This window comes from Bufo bufo, chromosome 6, assembly GCF_905171765.1.
Source record: "Bufo bufo chromosome 6, aBufBuf1.1, whole genome shotgun sequence".
Classification (NCBI taxonomy): Eukaryota; Metazoa; Chordata; class Amphibia; order Anura; family Bufonidae; genus Bufo; species Bufo bufo.
This window is the reverse complement of record NC_053394.1, coordinates 133,230,443-133,251,711: the sequence shown is the minus strand read 5'-3', so window position 1 is coordinate 133,251,711 and position 21,269 is coordinate 133,230,443. Positions and strand designations below refer to the sequence as shown.

Sequence of the window (21,269 nt, the reverse complement as noted above, 5' to 3'; positions counted from 1 at the left end):
CCGGCGGCCACGGCGCACGTGAGTATAATGCTGCTCACTAACATACCATGGCAGCCAGGACTTCAGTAGCATGACTCCTGGCTGCCATGGTAACCGATCGGAGCCCCAGCATTACACTGCTGGGACTCCGATCGTAACTGCCCACTGCCACCAATGCAGAGACTGATGAACATTCCCAGCACCCGACCTCTGACAGAACGCTGTGATCCACGCGATTAACCCCTCAACTGAGGGGTTAATTGCGGCGGATCGCAGCGTGCAGTCATAGGGGCCGGGATATGGCCGGCACATTGGTATTCAGGCATTCATTGGTGGCGCAGTGGCCACAGTCCCTCCCCTCCTCCTCCTACTCTGTTCTTATTAGTGGCCAGCGGCAGCCGCGCAGAGTGGGGAGGGAGGGACTCCCTCCTTCTCCACTGTGCCGGCTCAGGAGAACATGGTGCGCGCCGAGAGCGCGATCATTCACTACCGCTCCGTGGTCATATCGCTGTCCGGCGATATGCACAAAATCCATATCGTGGCACAAATTTATATCGCCTATATCGCCCACCCCTAAGTTAAAGTTTGTTAAAAATGTTCTCAACATTTTTCCCACTTAACCCCATTATCCCCCCCCTGCGATGCATTATCCAATTGTTTACCTCTGGGGCATGACGTGCAAACCAGTTCCGACTAATCAGGAGCCTGGCCAATAGTAATGTTCTGCCTAGTAGAATCTTTTGGGGTTTATGGCTACTTAATGTGGAAAGATCGTTCAGTAAAAACAATTGTGGCTCAAGAGGGATCCGTATTTTTAATTTGTGGGTGAGAAGATTGTTAATACCACTCCAGTATGCCCAGAGTTCTGGGCATGCCCAGATCATATGTAGATAATCTGCACCATCAGTGTCACATCGAGGACACTTTTTTTTTTGTGTACTTATAATCCCTATCCTGCGATATCTATACATTATGTTATTAATCATTTTCGTTCAGTAGATATGTCAAAAAACGTACTTTTATAATATGCTAATTACCTGTCTAGCAGCAAGTCGGGCGTCTACTTGCTGGTAGCAGCCGCAAAAAACCGCCCCCTCCTCCTGTTGATTGACAGGGCCAGCCGCGATCTCCTCCTCCAACTGGCCCTGTCAGCATTTCAAAAATCGCGCACCTGTGTTGATTCGGCGCAGGCGCTCTGAGATAAGGAGGCTCGCCTCCTCAGCACTCCCTCAGTGCGCCTGCGCCGATGACGTCACCGAAAGAGAAGACGTCATCGGCGCAGGTGCACTGAGGGAGTGCTGAGGAGGTGAGCCTCCTTCTCTCAGAGCGCCTGCGCCGAATCAACACAGGCGCGCGATTTTTGAAATGCTGACAGGGCCAGCCGGAGGAGGAGATCGCGGCTGGTCCTGTCAATCAACAGGAGGAGGGGGCGGTTTTTTTGCGGCTGCTACTAGCAAGTAGACGCCCTACTTGCTGGTAGACAGGTAATTAGCATATTATAAAAGTATGTTTTTTTACATATCTACTGAACGAAAATGATTAATAACATAATGTATAGATATATCGCAGGATAGGGATCATAAGTACACAAAAAAAAAAAAATTTGTTTAGTGGGGTGACAGAAGCCCTTTAAGGAAGTACTATTTGGCCATTCATTGCACATCCATAGCTGAGCAGCGATGAAATAGCCTTTAAGGCATGGGAGATTTAAACCCCCCTGCTCCAGCGGCTTATATAAATATTCTAATTTGAGTCTCGCTCGTTTTCTTCCCCAAATCAACTCATTGATTATTCTTTCCATTAGTTTGAAGTATTTATCCTCTACCCAAATAGGTATATTCCTAAGGACCAGTGAAACTCGGTCAGCTCTGGATAAGGGAAGCCTCAACCAAATCCCTATTTTTGCCCTAGTTTTTGTTATCAATGGGGTCAGATTAAGATGTACAGAATTTTCAACCTTGGGGGATATCGTCATACCTAAGTATTGAAAAGTATCAGCAACATCTAACTGGGTTATCAAGGACTCCTCTTGAGACACCGGGTCTATTGGCATCAGGATAGTCTTTGACCAGTTTATATCCAGGCCTGATACCTCACCAAATAGTTTAACCATCCGAATAATTCTTGGGACAGTTATCTCTGTATTATCTGCAAAAAAAAGGACATCATCCGCGTATAGAGAAATACGATCTTCCTCTCCCAGTGTTCCAAATCCTTTAATTTGGACATCCTGCCTTTTTGAAGCAAAAAAAATCATGTTTTAGTGTTGCCATAGTCTGAGAGCCATAATTTTTTCAGTTTTTGGGTGATTACCTTAGGTAGGGTATGATTTTTGCGGGATGAGATGACGGTTTTATTGGCACTATTTTGGGGTGCGTGTGACTTTTTGATCACTTGCTATTACACTTTTTGTGATGTAAGGTGACAAAAAATGGTTTATTTAGCACAGTTTTTATTTTAAATTTTTTACGGTGTTCATCTGAGGGGTTAGGTCATGTGATATTTTTATAGAGCCGGTCGATACGGACGCGGCGATACCTAATATGTATACTTTTTTTTACTTCTGTAAGTTTTACACAATAATATAATTTTTAAAACAAAAAAAAAAAAATCATGTTTTAGTGTCTCCATATTCTGAGAGCCATAGTTTTTTCAGTTTTTTTGGGCGATTATCTTAGGTAGGGTCTCATTTTTTGCGGGATGAGATGACGGCTTGATTGGCACTATTTTAGGGTGCATATGACTTTTTGATCGCTTGCTATTACACTTTTTGTGATGTAAGGTGACAAAAAATGGTTTATTTAGCACAGTTTTTATTTTTTATTTTTTACGGTGTTCATCTCAGGGGTTAGGTCATGTGATATTTTTATAGAGCCGGTCGATACGAACGCGGTGATACATAAATAAAAAAAAAGTATACATATTTGGTAAGTTTTACACAATAACAGCTTTTTTCAAACAAAAAAAATTATGTTTTAGTGTCTCCATATTCTGAGCCATAGTTTTTTTATTTTTTGGGCGATTGTCTCAGGTAGGGACTCATTTTTTGCGGGATGAGGTGACGGTTAGATTGGTACTATTTTGGTGGGCAAACGCCTTTTTGATCGCTTGCTGCTGTACTTTTTGTGATGTAAGGTGACAAAAAAAATTGTTTATCTGAGGGGTTAGGTCATGTGATGTTTATAGAGCCGGTCGATACGGACGCGGCGATACCTAATATGTATACTCCCCCCTATTTATTACCAATTTTTTTTTACTTTATTTGGGGAAAATGACGTTTTTGTTTATTTTTACTTGAAACTTTTAATTTTTGGGGGGGGAAACTTTATTTTTCAACTTTTTTTTTCACTTTATTTTTTGTCCCACTTTGGGACTTGAACTTTTGGGGGGTATATTCCTTTACAATGCATTCCAATGCATTCCCCCGCGCATTTAGCCGTGGCGCCTGCTCAATGATTTGAGCAGGCACCGTGTTCCGATCACCGCCCGCCGGTGATCGGAACAACATATGACGTACGTCATGGGTCCTTAAGGGAGGGGTTAAAGGGTTTTTACGAGATTTTGAGTATCTGATTGGTGGGGGTCTGACACCTGAAACCCCTGCTGATCAGCTATTTGAGAAGACACCAGAGCTCCGGTGAGCGCCATGGCCTTCTCTCAGCTAACCATGCACAGTGCTGTACATTGTATAGCGGCTGTTCTTGGTATCACACTCAGCCCCATTCACTTCTATGTGCTGCTCCTAGGCCAAGTGACCGATGAATGTGTTGTCACTGGCCTAGGAAAATCTGTGAGAAGGCCGCAGAGGTCACAGGAGCGCCACAGCCTTCTTAAACAGCTGATCAGTGGGGCTCCCAGGTGTCGGACCCCCACTGATCAGATGGCGATGATCTATGAGGATAGGTCATCAGTATAAAAATCTCAGAAAACCCCTTTAAACCTAACAGTTTTGTCTAGAAAAGCTAGTCCAGTCTTCCTACTCCTCCCTCCTATTGAAATGAGATTGCGACTTTTTAAAATAGTCTCAGTGATAAATCGGGAGTGAAATTCATTAACATAGCTAGCCACTACTTCCTCACCCACATTTTACAACTGGAGTGAGTGGTGTAAGGCTGTAGTCACAAGACCAAAGGGCTTTTATGTGTTTATGGGTCCGTACCTCAGCGCTGCAAAAGATAGGACATGTCCTATCTTTCGCCCCGTCTTGCGGATTTCAGACGCATGTTGAGGTTTGCGGTCTGCACCACGGGCACAGCTGTGTGAATGCAGCCTAAAAATGCAAAAAGTCACAAAGCTTTTTGGGAAATTAGGTCCGAAAAGTTGCAAAAGCCCCATTTTGCGACTTTTTGAAGCCAGAATTCTGGAGCGAGGGCATGATACAGCAAGGCCAAAAAGTGAGAGAGAAACAAAACAAACAAAAAAAAATAAAAAAAGTACTAAGAGAGAGACACGCAGATACAGAGCCACAGAGAGAGAGAGACCCACACAAAGGTCTTGTTGAGAAGACTCTTCACATACCTAATACAGCTTCATTTAGGTCAGAAGCACCAAACGCCGCTGCAGCTGCGGCAGCTACGTTCTCAGACTCCAAGGCTTCTTCTGACAGGGTCCTGCACATAGATAAAGAGATAAATAATTACACTAAACATACATAAAGGCACCCCCAGTGTATATACACATCATTGTGAGGATAACACTCATATAGAGGATTGTGGATCCCAAAGGTTCTGAGAAAAGTTTCAGGACCTGCAGGATGTTGATGCTTCTTCATAAGCAGGTCATCAATGTGGCCAACTGTCTGGAGATCACACAGAAGTCCAATGGGCTGTCTTTTATGGAGGTCCTTGGGGCCTTTTATGCCACAAGATGCCCCCGTGGTGGATCCCTACCTGAAGCTCCAGGTAGAGATATCACTACTCCCAACCCAGGACAGTCTCCAGATTGGACTGCAATACAAACACACGTGTGTGGATTTATCTTTCTTGAACACTTTCATATAGACATGTCAGAAGGCAATGATGGGACTCTGTGGGCTTAGATCCCACCCTCCCAAATACCTAAAAAGTAAATGTCCTCACCATCAGCCAACAGAAATCAATGGCTGAAGCTCAGAGATGGCCATCAAAGTCATTCTGTGCTACCCTGATATGTCAGAAGAGGTGCACTGCCACAAAGCGACCACTACACTAGCACCACTGAGCTCCAAGTATGAAATATACAGCACATTACACAAAAATACTATAACCCATACTTTAAAAGGGTTCTGCAGTTATTAGATCATCATCAGCATCTGATCGGCGGGGGTCTGACACCCGGGACCCCTGCCGATCAGCTGTTTGAGAAGGCAGCGGCGCTGGCAGTAGTGCCGCGGCCTTCTCGCTGTTTACCGCAGGCCCAGTGAAGTCACGACTAGTATCACTGGCCTGGGCGGGGCTAGGGGGTCCCGGGTGTCGGACTCCCGCCGATTAGATGCTGATGATCTATCTAGAGGATACATCATCAGTTTAAAATAACTGTAGAACCCCTTTAAGTAAAATGTTTTAATTTTTTTTGTTAGTCCCTTTACATTCTGTCTATAACCTCGAGCTATAACCTATATAGAGAGGCAAATAGCACAGATAGAATGAGCGATCGGCTGGCAGCCCCCCGTTGGAGGTGTTTGAAGATGCTCCCATGAGTTCCTTGGAAAAGCAGGGCAGCCTGTTGCCATGACAAAGCTGGGGGAGGCAGATGGACGCCACTGGTTACAGCTTCATAGCTGCTTCCCTCTCCGGAGAGATGGCATTTCGGCACAATGTCGGACCCCACGGATTACAATATATATATAAGGCTCAGGAAGAAATGCTAAAGTGTTGAATGAACCTAAAAAGAGGAATCTCTGTGCTAGGGTGCCTTCCCAAGCGGCGTAAAACCTACAAGAAAATATGCAGCATAAAGACTTCTCTCACGTTACCCTAGGGGGTTGACAAGTGTCAGTCCCCGCCCCGCGTTCGTAATAACAGCAGCAGCAGCAGCGTAAATAATAATGTGCTGCAGCTTTTCTGAAGCAGAAGGTCTCTATTTATTTCAATGGGGGATGCAGTCCACAAAAAAAATCCGGACCAAAGTATTTTCTGCCAGATTTTACCGCCATGTGCGAAGGCAGTGTAACTCTTCAAAAAAACACTCGTTCTCCTTGTGAATACACACAGGGAGGTGACAATCACCAAATAGGCTGCCATCCAAGAAAGGAGCGAGGCTGAGGCCCCAACAGAAACCAGGGAAGATGACAAGAAGGTGCACGTCTGTCTGTCAGACTTAGCAGCCAAAAGGACACCGAGAAAGGATGGAGAGGGCCAAGACTTAAAGGGTTTCTACCACCACATTTTGACCTAATTAGCTGTCAGACACTAGCGATCTGCTAGTGTCTGCTGTACCCAACCATGCTATTGTAATTCCTTTCTCTGCAGCGGTTACCCTAAAAAACGAAGTTTTATTGGTATGCAAATGAGCCTCTAGGTGCTATGGGGGGCATCTTTTCAGCACCTAGAGGCTCCGTCCACTCACCATTTCTGCCGCCCAGCGCGCTCCAGCCCGCCCCTCTGCTCTAGATTGACAGCCTACTCGCGCCTGCGCCGTGTGCTTCTGTATTCGGCGCAGGCGCAGTGACTGTTGGACTGCTCCCTGCGCGGTAATCGGTGCAGGCACAGTGAAGATGTCGGCGCAGGGAGAAAGTCACTGCGCCTGCGCCGAATACAGAAGCACACGGCGCAGGCGCGAGAATTCGGCCGAGATGGAGAGAAGTAGGCTGTCAATCTAGAGTAGAGGGGCGGGCTGGAGCGCGCTGGGCGGCAGAAATGGCGAGTAGACGGAGCCTCTAGGTGCTGAAAAGACGCCCCCATAGCACCTAGAGGCTCATTTGCATACCAATAAAACTACGTTTTTTAGGGTAACCGCTGCAGAGAAAGGAATTACAATAGCATGGTTAGGTACAGCAGACACTAGCAGATCGCTAGTGTCTGACAGCTAATTAGGTCAAAATGTGGTGGTAGAAACCCTTTAAAGGGGTTGTGTTACAAAGCATATTCTACATTTTTCAAACCAGCACCTGGATCTAAATACTTTTGTAATTGCATGCAATAAAAATTTTAGTATAACCTGTGAGCTATTCAATACAATGTATCAGTATAGTGCCACCTGCTGGTTCTTTTTATTATTTTTGTCCATCTCACTGAGCTGATCTAACGTACTTAGTTTAAATCTGCAACTGCCACCCGCCATATGTTCTGTTAGAAGCTGTGGCAGTTGACAGATTACTGGGAGGGGCTGGAGAACATCCAGCGGTCATGGTCCATATCGGAACCAATGACAAACTTAGAGGTAGGTGGAGTCCACAGAAAATCTACTACTAAACGAGATAGACGAGGCGGCAAATCATAATGAGGTGGTTATTATGGGGGACTTCAACTACCCAGATATAGACTGGGAAACTGAAACTTGTATATCTCATAAAGGAAACAGGTTCTTGGCAATAACCAGACAATTACCTTTCCCAACTGGTTCAGGATCCGACTAGAGGGACGGCCATACTGGACTTAATATTAACCAATAGATCTGACAGAACAACAGATGTGCAGGTTGGGGGACACCTGGGAAATAGTGACCATAAAGTAATAACCTTCCAATTATCATTAAAAAAGAGTGTTTAGGTGAGCCTGCTTCATACATCAGTTAGATACAAATGACATACAGTGACGTCATTTTGCATTAAGAGGTTAATCTCCCTATCCTTATATTTCAAATGATGACAGCTCATGGACGGCTTAATGCCAGGCACAGTATACAGTGGTCAAACTCGCTTGTTGGAAGTTGTACAGAAGGAACTCATTACTCACTAGTTCAACCCTTTATGTGGTGTCTATGAATGTAACATCAATGTATAAGCTTCCATATCTTAGTGACATCATCATCCCTGCACATAGCAGCCATTTTCTTTATTCACAGTCATCACTGCCTGAGGATAGGACATGGCTTGGAAGTCTATTGAGTCACCCTCTACATCTAAGCTTACGATAGCTTTGCTGTTTTACCGCGCATTTACATCCTTGCAATAAAGATAAATTTGAACATAAAAAAAAAAAAAAAGAGTGTTTCTTCACTACCAAACTTCAAAAAAGCTAAATTTAGCCAACTGAGAGAGGCTATAGGCCTAACTAACTGGGACAAAGTCCTCAAAAATAAAAAATACAGCCACAAAATGGGATATTTTTAAAAGCATTTCTAAAATCTAATTGTGAGAGGTACATACCTTATGGGAATAAAATGTTAAGGAACAAAGAAAAAAACTATGTGGATAAATAGAACTGTACAGAAAGCAATAAAAAACAAATAAAAGCGGCCAAACTAGAGACCGTGAGATTAATTGCCGAAGAGGGCAAAACTAACCCTAAAATGTTCTTTAATTTTATAAATGGTAAAATTATAAATAAATCTGAAGGTGTCTGCCCTTTACAGAGTGATGAGGGGGGAGTTGCAGAGAGCGACGAGGAGAAAGCAAAGCTATAAAATATTTTTTTCTCCACTGTATTCACTGAAGAAAATAAACTGTCAGATGAAATGCAGAATGTAAAAGTTAATTCCCCATTAAAAGTGCCCTGTCTGACCCAGGAAGAAGTATTAAAATAGACGAATCGCCAGGACCAGATGGCATGTACCCCCGTATCCTAAGAGAATTAAGTAATGTCATAGCCAGACCCTTATTTCTGATATTAAAGGGCTTCTGTCACACCACTAAACAAATTTTTTTTTTTTTGTGTACTTATAATCCCTATCCTGCGATATATCTATACATTATGTTATTAATCATTTTCGTTCAGTAGATATGTCAAAAAACGAACTTTTATAATATGCTAATTACCTGTCTACCAGCAAGTAGGGCGCCTACTTGCTGGTAGCAGCCGCAAAAAACCACCCCCTCCTCCTGTTGATTGACAGGGCCAGCCGCGATCTCCTCCTCCGACTGGCCCTGTCAGCATTTCAAAAATCACGCGCCTGTGTTGATTCGGCGCATTCGCTTTGAGATAAGGAGGCTCGCCTCCTCAGCACTCCCTCAATGCGCCTGCGCCGATGACGTCTTCTCTTTCGGTGACATCATCGGCACAGGCGCACTGATGGAGTGCTGAGGAGGCGAGCCTCCTCATCTCAGAGCGCCTGCGCCGAATCAACACAGGCGCGCGATTTTTGAAATGCTGACAGGGCCAGTCGGAGGAGGAGATCGCGGATGGCCCCGTCAATCAACAGGAGGAGGAGGCGGTTTTTTGCGGCTGCTACCAGCAAGTAGGCGCCCTACTTGCTGGTAGACAGGTAATTAGCATATTATAAAAGTACGTTTTTTGACATATCTACTGAACGAAAATGATTAATAACATAATGTATAGATATATCGCAGGATAGGGATTATAAGTACACAAAAAAAAAAATGAGTTTAGTGGGGTGACAGAAGCCCTTTAAAGGACTCTATACTGACAGGGAGTGTTCCACAGGATTGGCGCATAGCAAATGTGGTGCCAATATTCAAAAAGGGTCCAAAAACAGAGCCTGGAAACTATAGGCCGGTAAGTTTAACATCTGTCGTGGGTAAACTGTTTGAAGGTTTTCTAAGAGATGCTATCTTGGAGTACGTCAATGAAAATAAGCAAATAACGCCATATCAGCATGGCTTCATGAGGGATCAGTCATGTCAAACTAATTTAATCAGTTTTTATGAGGAGGTAAGTTCTGGACTTGACAGCGGTGAATCAATGGATGTCATATATCTGGACTTCTCCAAAGCATTTGACACTGTACCACATAAAAGGTTAGTATATAAAATGAGAATGCTCGGACTGGGAGAAAACATCTGTATGTGGGTAAGTAACTGGATCAATGATAGAAAACAGAGGGTGGTTATTAACAGTACACACTCAGATTGGGTCACTGTCACTAGTGGGGTACCTCAGGGGTCAGTATTGGTGCGGTACCTCCGTGGGCAGTACTGGGCCCTATTCTCTTCAATATATTTATTAATGATCTCGTAGAAGGCTTGCACAGTAAAGTATAAATTTTTGCAGATGACACTAAAGTATGTAAAGTAATTAACACTGAAGAGGACAGTATACTACTACAGAGGGATCTGGATAGATTGGAGGCTTGGGCAGATAAGTGGCAGATGAGGTTTAACACTGACAAATGTAAGGTTATGCACATGGGAAGGAATAATGCAAGTTACCCGTACATAATAAATGGTAAAACACTCAGTAACACTGACATGGAAAAGGATCTAGGAATTTTAATAAACAGAAAACTAAGCTGTAGAAACCAGTGTCAGGCAGCTGCTGCCAAGGCCAATAAGATAATGGGTTGCATCAAAAGTGGCATAGATGCCCGTGATGAGAACATAGTCCTACCACTCTACAAATCACTAGTCAGACCACACATGGAGTACTGTGTACAGTTCTGGGCTCCTGTGAACAAGGCAGACATAGCAGAGCTGGAGAAGGTCCAGAGGAGGGCAACTAAAGTAATAACTGGAATGGGGCAACTACAGTACCCTGAAAGATTATCAACATTAGGGTTATTCACTTTAGAAAAAAGACGACTGAGGGGAGATCTAATTACTACGTATAAATATATCAGGGGTCAGTACAGAGATCTATCCCATCATCTATTTATCCCCAGGACTGTGACTGTGACGAGGGGACATCCTCCGCGTCTGGAGGAAAGAAGGTTTGTACACAAACATAGAAAAGGATTCTTTACGGTAAGAGCAGTGAGACTATGGAACTCTCTGCCTGAGGAGGTGGTGATAGTGAGTACAATAAAGGAATTCAAGAGGGGCCTGGATGTATTTCTGGAATGTAATAATATTACAGGCTATAGCTACTAGAGAGGGGTCGTTGATCCAGGGAGTTATTCTGATTACCTGATTGGAGTCGGGAAGGAATTTTTTCCCCTCAAGTGGAAAAAATTGGCTTCTACCGCACAGGTTTTTTTTTTTGCCTTCCTCTGGATCAACTTGCAGGATAACAGGCCGAACTGGATGGACAAATGTCTTTTTGTGGCCTTATATACAGGATGAGAACTGCAGCAGAAAGGACACGTCCCACTGAACTGTCAACTTGTAGATAATCTAGCACAGCAATTGGAACAGTGAATGAGGAGATCTCTGGATCCATGAGAGGTACAGGGCTGGTTCTAGCTTTGTTAGAAAGGTATTGTCATGTACTATATGATGTATTATTTTAATTTTTATACCAAACATGGCATAACCCTTTTATGGTGCATTTAGACTATTATTGGACCGATTAGTGGGAACAAAAGTTTGTGTGAACATGTTTCCAATAATCAGCATGTCTAAGGGTCCATTCACACGTCCGCAATTTCGTTCCGCATTTTGCGGAACGGAATTGCGGACCTATTCATTTCTATGGGCTGCCTGGATCTGGAATCTGATCCCGAAAAAAAAATAGTCCATGTCCGATTCTTGTCCGCAATTGCGGACAAGAATAGGCATTTTCTATTAAGTGCCGGCGATGTGCGGTCCGAAAAATGCGGAACGCATATCGCCGATGTCCGTGTTTTGCGGATCCACGGATCCGTAGATCCGCAAAACACACACGGACGTGTGAATGGACCCTAAAGGTGTCGCTCGTTCATCAGGTGTATTCATTTTTATGAAGCACATTAAGGCCTCATGCAGACGAACGTATTTTGTTTCCGTATCCGTTCCGTTTTTTTGTGCAGATAGGATGTGGACCTATTCAATTCAACGGGTTCGCAAAAAATGCGGAGAGCACAGCATGTGCTATCTGCAACCGTATGCCCGTTCCGTAGCCCAGCAAAAAATATAGAGTATGTCCTATTCTTGTCTGTTTGGTGGACAACCATAGGCATTGTTACAATGGAAAAAAAAAAACTGATGCAACACGGATGTCACACAAAGGTTATCCATATTTTTTGTGGACCACAAAATACATACAGTCGTGTTCATGTAGCCTAAATCACTGTTTACGGGCAGCAGATCATGATGTGTAAGATTGGTCTGCTAGAAGGGCTAAGATGCTCATCATGCACTAGGACACCCACAGACAGAGACACAGAGGATGCACCTATCCAGGCATGTGGGGACCTGCCCGCAAGATGGCAGAAGCCCGGCACGCAGGAAAGAAGAGTTAGTGGCAGCAGCATATACCCACAGCCGTCTGTGGTCCCCAATGACCCAGGCAATAAAAGTGAGAATTCTAATAGTCAGGGACAGTTAGGACAATGACAATCAGAAATATACATATATTACAATATTCAGCATGGCGATATATCTATTTATACACACACTGAATATAAAATTTTTATCAGACTAACTTACAGACTAATTCTGGAGTTCAGGCTAAGGGTCCATTCACACGTCCGTAAGTGTTTTGCGGATCCGCAAAACACGGACACCTGCAATGTGCGATCCGCAATTTGCGGATCCACACATCACAGACACTATAAGGCTCCATTCACACGTCCGCAATGTGTTTTGCGGATCCACGGAGCCGCGGATCCGCAAAACACGGAAAGCGGCATTGTGCGTTCCGCATTTTGCGGACCGCACATTGCCGGCACTAATAGAATATGCCTGTTCTTGTCCGCAATTGCGGACAAGAATAGGACATGTTCTATTTTTTTGCGGAAAGGAAGTGCGGACCCGGAAGTGCGGATCCGCAATTCCGTGTCCGGGCAGCACATCGTGCTGCCCCATAGGAATGAATGGGTCCGCAATTCCGTTCCGCAAAATGCGAAACGAAATTGCGGATGTGTGAATGGAGCCTAATAGAAAATGCCTTTTCTGGTCCGCAATTGCGGACAAGAATAGGACATGTTCTATTTTTTCCAGGAACTAAATTGCGGATCCCGAAAAAACTGATTCCGAAAAAACGGATGCGGATCCCGAAAATGCGGATGCGGATCCAGGAAATGTGGATTTGCATCCGTTCCAGCACCATTGCAAGTGAATGGGTCCGCAAATTGCGGAACGAATGCGGACCCAAATTACGGACGTGTAAATGGACCCTAAGGCTAAGGGTCCATTCACACATCCGCAGTATTTTGCGGGTCCGCAAAACACCGGGCCGGCACCCCAATAGAAATGCCTGTTCTTGTCCGCAGCTGTTATATTTTATTGCAGAGCCGCGGTACGGAAGTTCGGAGCAATGGACCGGAAATGCAGATGCGGACAGCACACTGTGTGCTGTCCGCATCTTTTCCATCCCCAATGAAAATGAATGGGTTCGGATCCGGATCCATTTTGCAGACGTCTGAATGGACCCTAACAAAGAGAGAGCGCAAAGTAACACATAACTGTAGGATCAGACTACACAAAGGGTTTGTTTGTAGTCTGTAACCACAGAGACACAAAAACTGTTGATCCGTCAACAAGTCCCTTTACTATCTCTCAGTATAGACATGGAGGGCAGCACGTTGGCTCAGTGGTTATTCAGTGGTGACCAAGGACAACATCTCCCCATGTTTGCGTGGGTTTCTTCCAGATCCCTCCCACGCTCCAAAGAAATACTGAGAGCTTAGATTGCGAGCCCCATTGAGGACAGCGTGATGTTAATGTCTGTAAAGCGCTGCGGAATATGTCAGCGCTATATAAGTGAGTATAATAACAAAAAAATGCAGCTGTAGATATGGAATTGAGATTCCTACCTGTTGGTGGTAACAAGAACAGCTTTCACCTTCTCCATGCCACTCCCGTCCATAATGTGATCAGGTGTGGTTACCACCACCACTTCTTCCACGTGCACACTGACGTCTGGGGTGGCCATGTCTGAAAGACCCTCACGGAGCTGATGATAAAAGAGAAAAACATAATCAGAATACAGATATTGCTGGGTCACTGTCCACCAAATCTCTTAAAGAGAACCTGTCACCTGCAGCATGTTATGGGACAGGAGGAGCGGAAAATATTCAGCAAAACTTGTTAATTTATACCTAATTTTTTTCATCACTGGCCTAGGAAAAGCAGAGAGAAGGCCACAGCGCTCACAGGAGTGCAACTGCCTTCTCAAACAGCTGATCTGTAGGGGACCTGGGCGTCGGACCCCCACCGATCACATACTGATGACCTATGTGATTTTTTTTTAGCACCCTTTAAAAGGGGTTTTCCGAGATGTTTTTTACTGCTATCCACAGGATAGGTCATCAGTATGTGATTGAGGGGGGGGGGGGGGTTTCGACACCCAGGACCCCCTGCCAATCAGCTGTTCAAGAAGGAAGCAGCATTCCTGTGAGTGCCAGGACCGTCTTTCTGCTTTTCCAAGGCCAAGTGATGACACATTCATGACACATGGCCTAGGAGCAGCTCAGCCCCATTCAAGTGAATGGGGCTGAGCTGCGATCCCAAGCACAGCCGCTATACAATGTAAGGTGCTGTGCTTGGTAAGCTGCGAGAATGCCGCGGCACTCACAGGAGTGCCAGTGTCTTCTCAAAACCCCCACCAATCACATACTGATGACCTATTCTGAGGATAGGTCATCACTAAAAAAATAAAAATAAAATTTTACCAGGTTGGTATGGTAAAAAATTCCGCCAAGGTTTTTTGGGTTTTGATATTACGGCATTCATTGTGCCCTAAAAATTACATGATGTCTTTATTATGCGGGTCAATCTGATTACGGCGATAACAAATTTGTATAGTTTGTATTTTGTTTTAATACTTGAAAAAAAAAAAAAACTTTGAAAAAACTAACATTTTCTTTGCATTGCCATTTTCTGCCAGTCATAACTATTTTATAGCTGTATGAGGGCTTGTATAGTGTGGAACAAACTATAGTTTTTATTGGTACCATTTTTGGGGTACATATAACTTTTTGATCAGTTATTAAATTTTTGGGGGGAACAAGGTGACGAATCGCGTGTTTTAATTGTTTTTTCTTCACGTTATGGCGTTCACCGCGCAGGAAAAATATTTAAATAGTTCAGACATTTTCAGATGCAGTGATACCCGTTTTTTTTTTTAAATTATTTATAGATTTCTATATGTAAAAATGGGAAGAGGGGGCGATTTGAACTTTTAGGCCCCTTTCACACGGGCGAGTATTCCGCGCGGATGCGATGCGTGAGTTGAACGCATTGCACCCACACTGAATACCGACCCATTCATTTCTATGGGGCTGTTCACATGAGCGGTGATTTTCACGCATCACTTGTGCGTTGCGTGAAAATCGCAGCATGCTCTATATTCTGCGTTTTTCACGCAACTCAGGCCCCATAGAAGTGAATGGGGCTGTGTGAAAATCGCATGCATCCGCAAGCAAGTGCGGATGCGGTGCGATTTTCACGCACAGTTGCTAGGAGACGATCGGGGTGGAGACCCGATCATTATTATTTTCCCTTATAACATGGTTATAAGGGACAATAATAGCATTCTGAATATAGAATGCATAGTAAAACAGCGCTGGAGGGGTTAAAAATAAATAAAAAAATTATTTAACTCACTTTAGTCCACTTGATCGCGATGCCGGCATCTCCTTCTGTCTCCATTACTGAATAGGACCTGTGGTGAGCATTCATTATAGGTCAAGGACCTTTGGTGACGTCACTCCTGTAATCACATGGTACGTCACATGATCTTTTACCATGGTGATGGATCATGTGATGACGGAGTGACGTCATCAAAAGGTCCTTTACCCAGGTCCTGAAGAAAGAATACAGAAGGAGATGCCGGGCTGCGCTATCAAGTGGACTAAGGTGAGTTAAATTTTTTATTTTATTTTTTTTAACCCCTCCAGCGCTAGTTTACTATGCATTCTGTATTCAGAATGCTATTATTTTCCCTTATAACTATGTTATAAGGGGAAATAATACAATCTACAGAACACCCATCCCAAGCCCGAACTTCTGTGAAGAAGTTCGGGTACCAAACATGCGCGATTTTTCTCACGCGAGTGCAAAATGCATTACAATGTTTTGCACTCACGCGGAAAAATCGCGGGTGTTCCCGCAACGCACCCGCACATTTTCCCGCAACGCCCGTGTGAAAGAGGCCTTAATGTTTTTTTGACATAACTTTTACTCCCCCTAGGTTGTGGCCCCTTAGGAGGCTAGAACCTGGGATCTTTTGATCCCCTGGCCCATACAACATAATAGAGAACTATTATGGTGAATGGGATTCTAATACTCTGCCTGTTGAGCCGTGCCTCGTGCAGAGCTTTGCAGGCAGTTTACCATGACAGGCCTAGGAAACTTCAGCAGGCCCCACGCTGTCATGGTAACCAATAAGAGTCCTGTGATCTCACTGCAGGGCTCAGATTGAAAGCCAGAGGCAGCTGCCGCCTTCTTCCTAATGCCACAGATGCTGCGATTGCTATTGAGAGTGGCATCTGAGGGGGCTAAAGGGGTTGTCCGGGTTCAGAGCTCAACCCAGTCAGTCCCCCTAATATAAGCATTTCATGCTCTGATGCTCTCCTTTGCCCTGTGCTGAATCACGCAAGGCAAAAGCTTTTTTAGATCCGGTGACGTAACGGGCTCTCCATAGGAACTGCTTGTCGGAGGCTTCCACCCAGCAGTGAGCCCAGTGACATCACTGGCACTAATAAGAGGGCTTTAGCACTGCCCTAGCCTGTATACAGCGCTGTCATACCAGGGGGGCCCTAGGGGTGAAAATTGGGGGATGTCCGGGTTCAGCTCTGAACTTGGACAACCCCTTTAAATCTCAGGCCCACAACTATTCTAATTTTCCGAACACATAGCCATATGCAGGGCTTATTTTATGAGGGACAGGTTGTATTTTTTAATGGCACCATTTAATATATTGTAGATTGTATTGAAAAACAGGAAAACAATTCTTTGACGGGTGAAACGGAAAAACAAAAAATTCTGCTAAGGTTTTTTCTGGGTTTTATTATTATGGCCTTCACAATGCACTAAAAATGACAAAGTTCTTTTTCTGTGGATCAATACGATTATGGCGTTACCAAATTTATATAGTTATTTTTTGCTACTTTTCAAAAAAAATTTGCATCACTATATTCTTACACCCAAAATCTTTTTTTATATTTCCATCCACGGAGCTGTGTGAGGGCCTAATTTTTGGGGGACACAAAAATAAAAAAAAATAAAAGAAGGTGAATCCCATTCCCCCCCATTACAGGCTACTTTCACACTAGCGTTTTTACTGGATCCGGCAGGGTTCAGCGAAAACGCTTCCGTTACTGATAATACAACCATCTGCATCTGTTATGAACGGATCCGGTTGTATTATCTTTAACATAGCCAAGACGGATCCGTCATGAACTCCATTGAAAGTCAATGGGGGACGGATCAGTTTTCTATTTTGTCAGAGAAAACTGATTCGTCCTCATTGACTTGCATTGGGGTCATGCCGGATCCGTCTTGCTCCGCATCCCAGGACGGAAAGCAAACTACAACATGCTGCGGTTTGCTCTCCGGTATGGGAACGCAACTAAACGGAACGGAATGCATTTTGGAGCATTCCGTTCTGATCAGTTCAGTTTTGTCCCCATTGACAATGCATGGGGACAAAACTGAAGCGTTTTTTTCTGGTATTGAGCCTCTACGACAGATCTCAATACCGGAAAACTAAAACGCTAGTGTGAAAGTAGGCTTAGGGATTCACTGCGCAGGTTTTTAGATTTAAATAGTCGAAACATTTTTAGATGCTGAAATACCAATTATGTTTTTTTATTGTTATATGTCAAATTGGGAAAGGTGAAGAATTTTTTTTTCGTTTATTTTTTATTTTTTAATCTTTATATTTTTTTACTGCAATTTGTAGTCCTCTTGCAGGACTTGAACATGTGATCTTCTGATCGGTTGTACCGTAGATTGCAATAGAACACTGTGGCCTCTTTCACACGGGCGTTGCGGGAAAAGGTGCGTTGCGGGATCATGCGCGATTTTTCCGCGCGAGTGCAAAACATTGTAATGCGTTTTGCACTCGCGTGAGAAAAATCGCACATGTTTGGTACCCAAACCCGAACTTCTTCACAGAAGTTCGGGCTTGGGATCGGTGTTCTGTAGATTGTATTATTTTCCCTTATAACATGGTTATAAGGGAAAATAATAGCATTCTTAATACAGAATGCATAGTACAATAGCGCTGGAGGGGTTAAAAATTTTTAAAAAAAAAAAAAAACTCACCTTAATCCACTTGCTCGCGCAGCCCGGCATCTCTTCTGTCTTCTTTTTTGCTGTGTGCAGGAAAAGGACCTGTGGTGACGTCACTCCGGTCATCACATGGTCCATCACCATGGTAAAAGATCATGTGACGGACCATGTGATGCCTGGAGTGACGTCACCACAGGTCCTTTTCCTGCACACAGCAAAAAAGAAGACAGGGGCTGCGCGAGCAAGTGGATTAAGGCGAGTTAAAAATTATTATTTTTTTAACCCCTCCAGCCCTATTTTACTATGCATTCTGTATTCAGAATGCTATTATTTTCCCTTATAACCATGTTATAAGGGAAAATAATAATGATCGGGTCCCCATCCCAATCGTCTCCTAGCAACCATGAGTGAAAATCGCACCTTATCCGCACTTGCTTGCGATTTTCACGCAACCCCATTCATTTCTATGGGGCCTGCGTTACGTGAAAAACACACAAAGAGAAGCATGCTGCGATTTTCACGCAACGCACAAGTGATGCGTGAAAATCACTGCTAGTGTGCACAGCCCCATAGAAATGAATGGGTCCGGATTCAGTGCGGGTGCAATGCGTTCAACTCACGCATCGCATCCGCGCGGAATACTCGCCTGTGTGAAAGGGGCCTATGGGTTTTTTACAGGTTGTCCTTCAGGCATGGCTGAGGGTGCCGTTGCACATGACGCAAAAATCTGCTGGAAAACAACACAGCACAAAGACTTGTGATACCATGTTATCCTATGGGGATGAAACGTGTCAGTCGGTGCACTATAGAATGTTATTCTGCAGCAGAAATGACATTCGTGGCTTTTCTGAACCAGAATGGGGGTCATTTATTAGGAGCCCCTAAACCAGCTTTTGGCGTAAAGAAGTTGTGCAGCCCTATTTTGCGACTCTTTAAATGCCTGTGCACCTAAATTTAGGTGCACGTGGCATTTTTATACCGTCCTCACCACTGGGGAATAGCTGAGGCGTGGCTATTGGCCCCGGCAAATTCACTCATATTTAGGCCTTCTTTCTGACGTAAATGACTACTGAAATCTATTCCACCTAGTGGCTGGAGATGTCACTCTAGCCGCACGGACTGCCAGAGGACACGCCTAAATTATGGATAGGCCTGCATATTTTCTGGTAGATTTTTCAGCCACACGTGACGCAGGCAGCTTACTATGATGGGACCGCAAGCCTTCATAAGACTAGGGCTACACGGCGATGTGTTGCAGAAAAATCATCTTAGATGGATTTATGCGATTGTTGCGTCGCAATCACAGCATGTTACAACTCAACACCATCGGCTACATTACAAAAGATGTCCCGTGACTTTTCTGCAACGCATGTCCCTTGTGTACCCTAGCCTAAGACCCCAAGCGGTCATGGGCACTCCAATCGGAAAAGAGGGAGCCCCACTCAGAATCTGCTGTCACTACTGTAGATGGCATCTGAGGGGTTAAACAATCAGAATCCGGGGATTGCATCAGGGTGTTCAGTGAACGATACTGCCAGGACCTGCCGCGGATGGAGCGGACGCAGCAATGAACCCAACTGCCGTACTGGGTTAATCTTTCCTTTCATCGGGATCGTTCGGGCGCCCGCTGGACGTGGATTCCATGCATGTTACTGTAGTTTTATTCACTTGTGGATTGCGGCCATAATACAGTCACCTCCGCTCACTATCAGGAACGCACAGTCTGTCCCCCGCCAGTTGTCTGGAAAGAAGCCTGCACCCCAACAAGTCCCAGAAAACCCCATGATGAATGCAGGACATAAAATATGGGGACACATCTGAGGCCTCATGCACACGACCGTAGGTATTTTGCAGTACGCAAAATAAAATGCACAAAAAATACGGACGATGTCCGTGTGCATTCCGTATTTTGCGTAACGGAACAGCTGGCCCCTGATAGAACAGTATTATCCTTGTCCGTAATGCGGACAATAAAGCTCCATTCATACAACCGTATAATGGGTCCACATCCGTTCCGCAAGGTGCGGACCCATCCGTGAAATTATGGTACCTGTTAAAATCTGGGAGGAGGTTTGATCTTAGAGCCCGGAACCTGATTGGCTGAAAAGAAGGCGTGTTGGCGCCTGCGCACAACCAACCTGGGTACTGTCATTTTACATGCTGCGCCTGTGAACGCGCACATGGAGGGAACCTATCATTTACGGGCTGAAAAGGAGGAGTGGTCCTGCGAGCGACAAACTACCCACCTGAACCCGAGCAAAGACCTATCCATTATTGGTCAATATAGGATCTTTATGCTGATCTGGATGCCAGTGAAAGAGAAGCTGGTTTAACTTATCGCGAGATTACGCAAATCCTGCAGAGTGCTTCCTGGACGGTGACACGCAAGGAGACCACGTGGAACGCCGAGACCTGAGAGCAACAAGCTGGAAACTAAAAGTATCGGATCTCGCATCGGGAGATACAAAGGACCCAGCGATCATTGGAGCATCAATTATACAAGCGACAGGCATTCTAAAGGGCAAGGTAAGAGGGTTTACAAATAGGGGAACGCCCCATTTTCAAAACCCGATCACCTCTTATACTCCAATATATGCCTTACTGAACCCTGAGTGCGGACTCTGTATGCTGTTGAAATCTACAATATTAACAGAATAAATCTGTTTATCTATATTGCTACATTAGCGCTACACTGTATTGTATACAGCTTCTATATAAGAAAAGTAAATCTGTTGGTCTATATTGCTACATCAGCGTTATATTGTATGGACACAGCTTTCACTTAAGAAGACACTACTAAGGGCTCTTTCACACTTGCGTTCTTTTCTTCCGGCATAGAGTTCCGTCGTCGGGGCTCTATGCCGGAAGAATCCTGACCAGGATTATCCTAATGCATTCTGAATGGAGTGAAATCCGTTCAGGATGCATCATGATGTCTTCAGTTCCGGAAGGGAACGTTTTTTGGCCGGAGAAAATACCGCAGCATGCTGCGCTTTTTGCTCCGACCAAAAATCCGGAACACTTGCCGCAAGGCCAGATCCGGAATTAATACCCATTGAAAGGCATTGATCCGGATCCGGCTTTAAGCTAAACGTCGTTTCGGCGCATTGCCGGAGCCGACATTTAGCTTTTTCAGAGTGGTTACCATGGCTGCCGGGAC

General features: G+C 44.6%; 1 protein-coding gene across 3 annotated transcripts in view; it reads right to left on the bottom strand.

Annotated features, from left to right (window-relative positions):
- The window catches only part of GMEB2 (glucocorticoid modulatory element binding protein 2), a 56,961-nt gene that overhangs the window by 33,415 nt on the left and 2,277 nt on the right, over window positions 1–21,269 (bottom strand). For 2 of the 3 annotated variants that reach the window (XM_040437199.1, XM_040437200.1), the window contains exons 2-3: window positions 13,687–13,826; window positions 4,498–4,589 (exon numbers count right to left, since the gene is read on the bottom strand). In XM_040437199.1, coding sequence (XP_040293133.1) covers window positions 4,498–4,589; window positions 13,687–13,805 — 211 coding nt within the window. In that variant the 5' untranslated portion in view covers window positions 13,806–13,826. Of the gene's footprint in view, window positions 1–4,497; window positions 4,590–13,686; window positions 13,827–21,269 lie in introns of those variants that run through there. The other variant, XM_040437201.1, reaches the window with a different exon arrangement.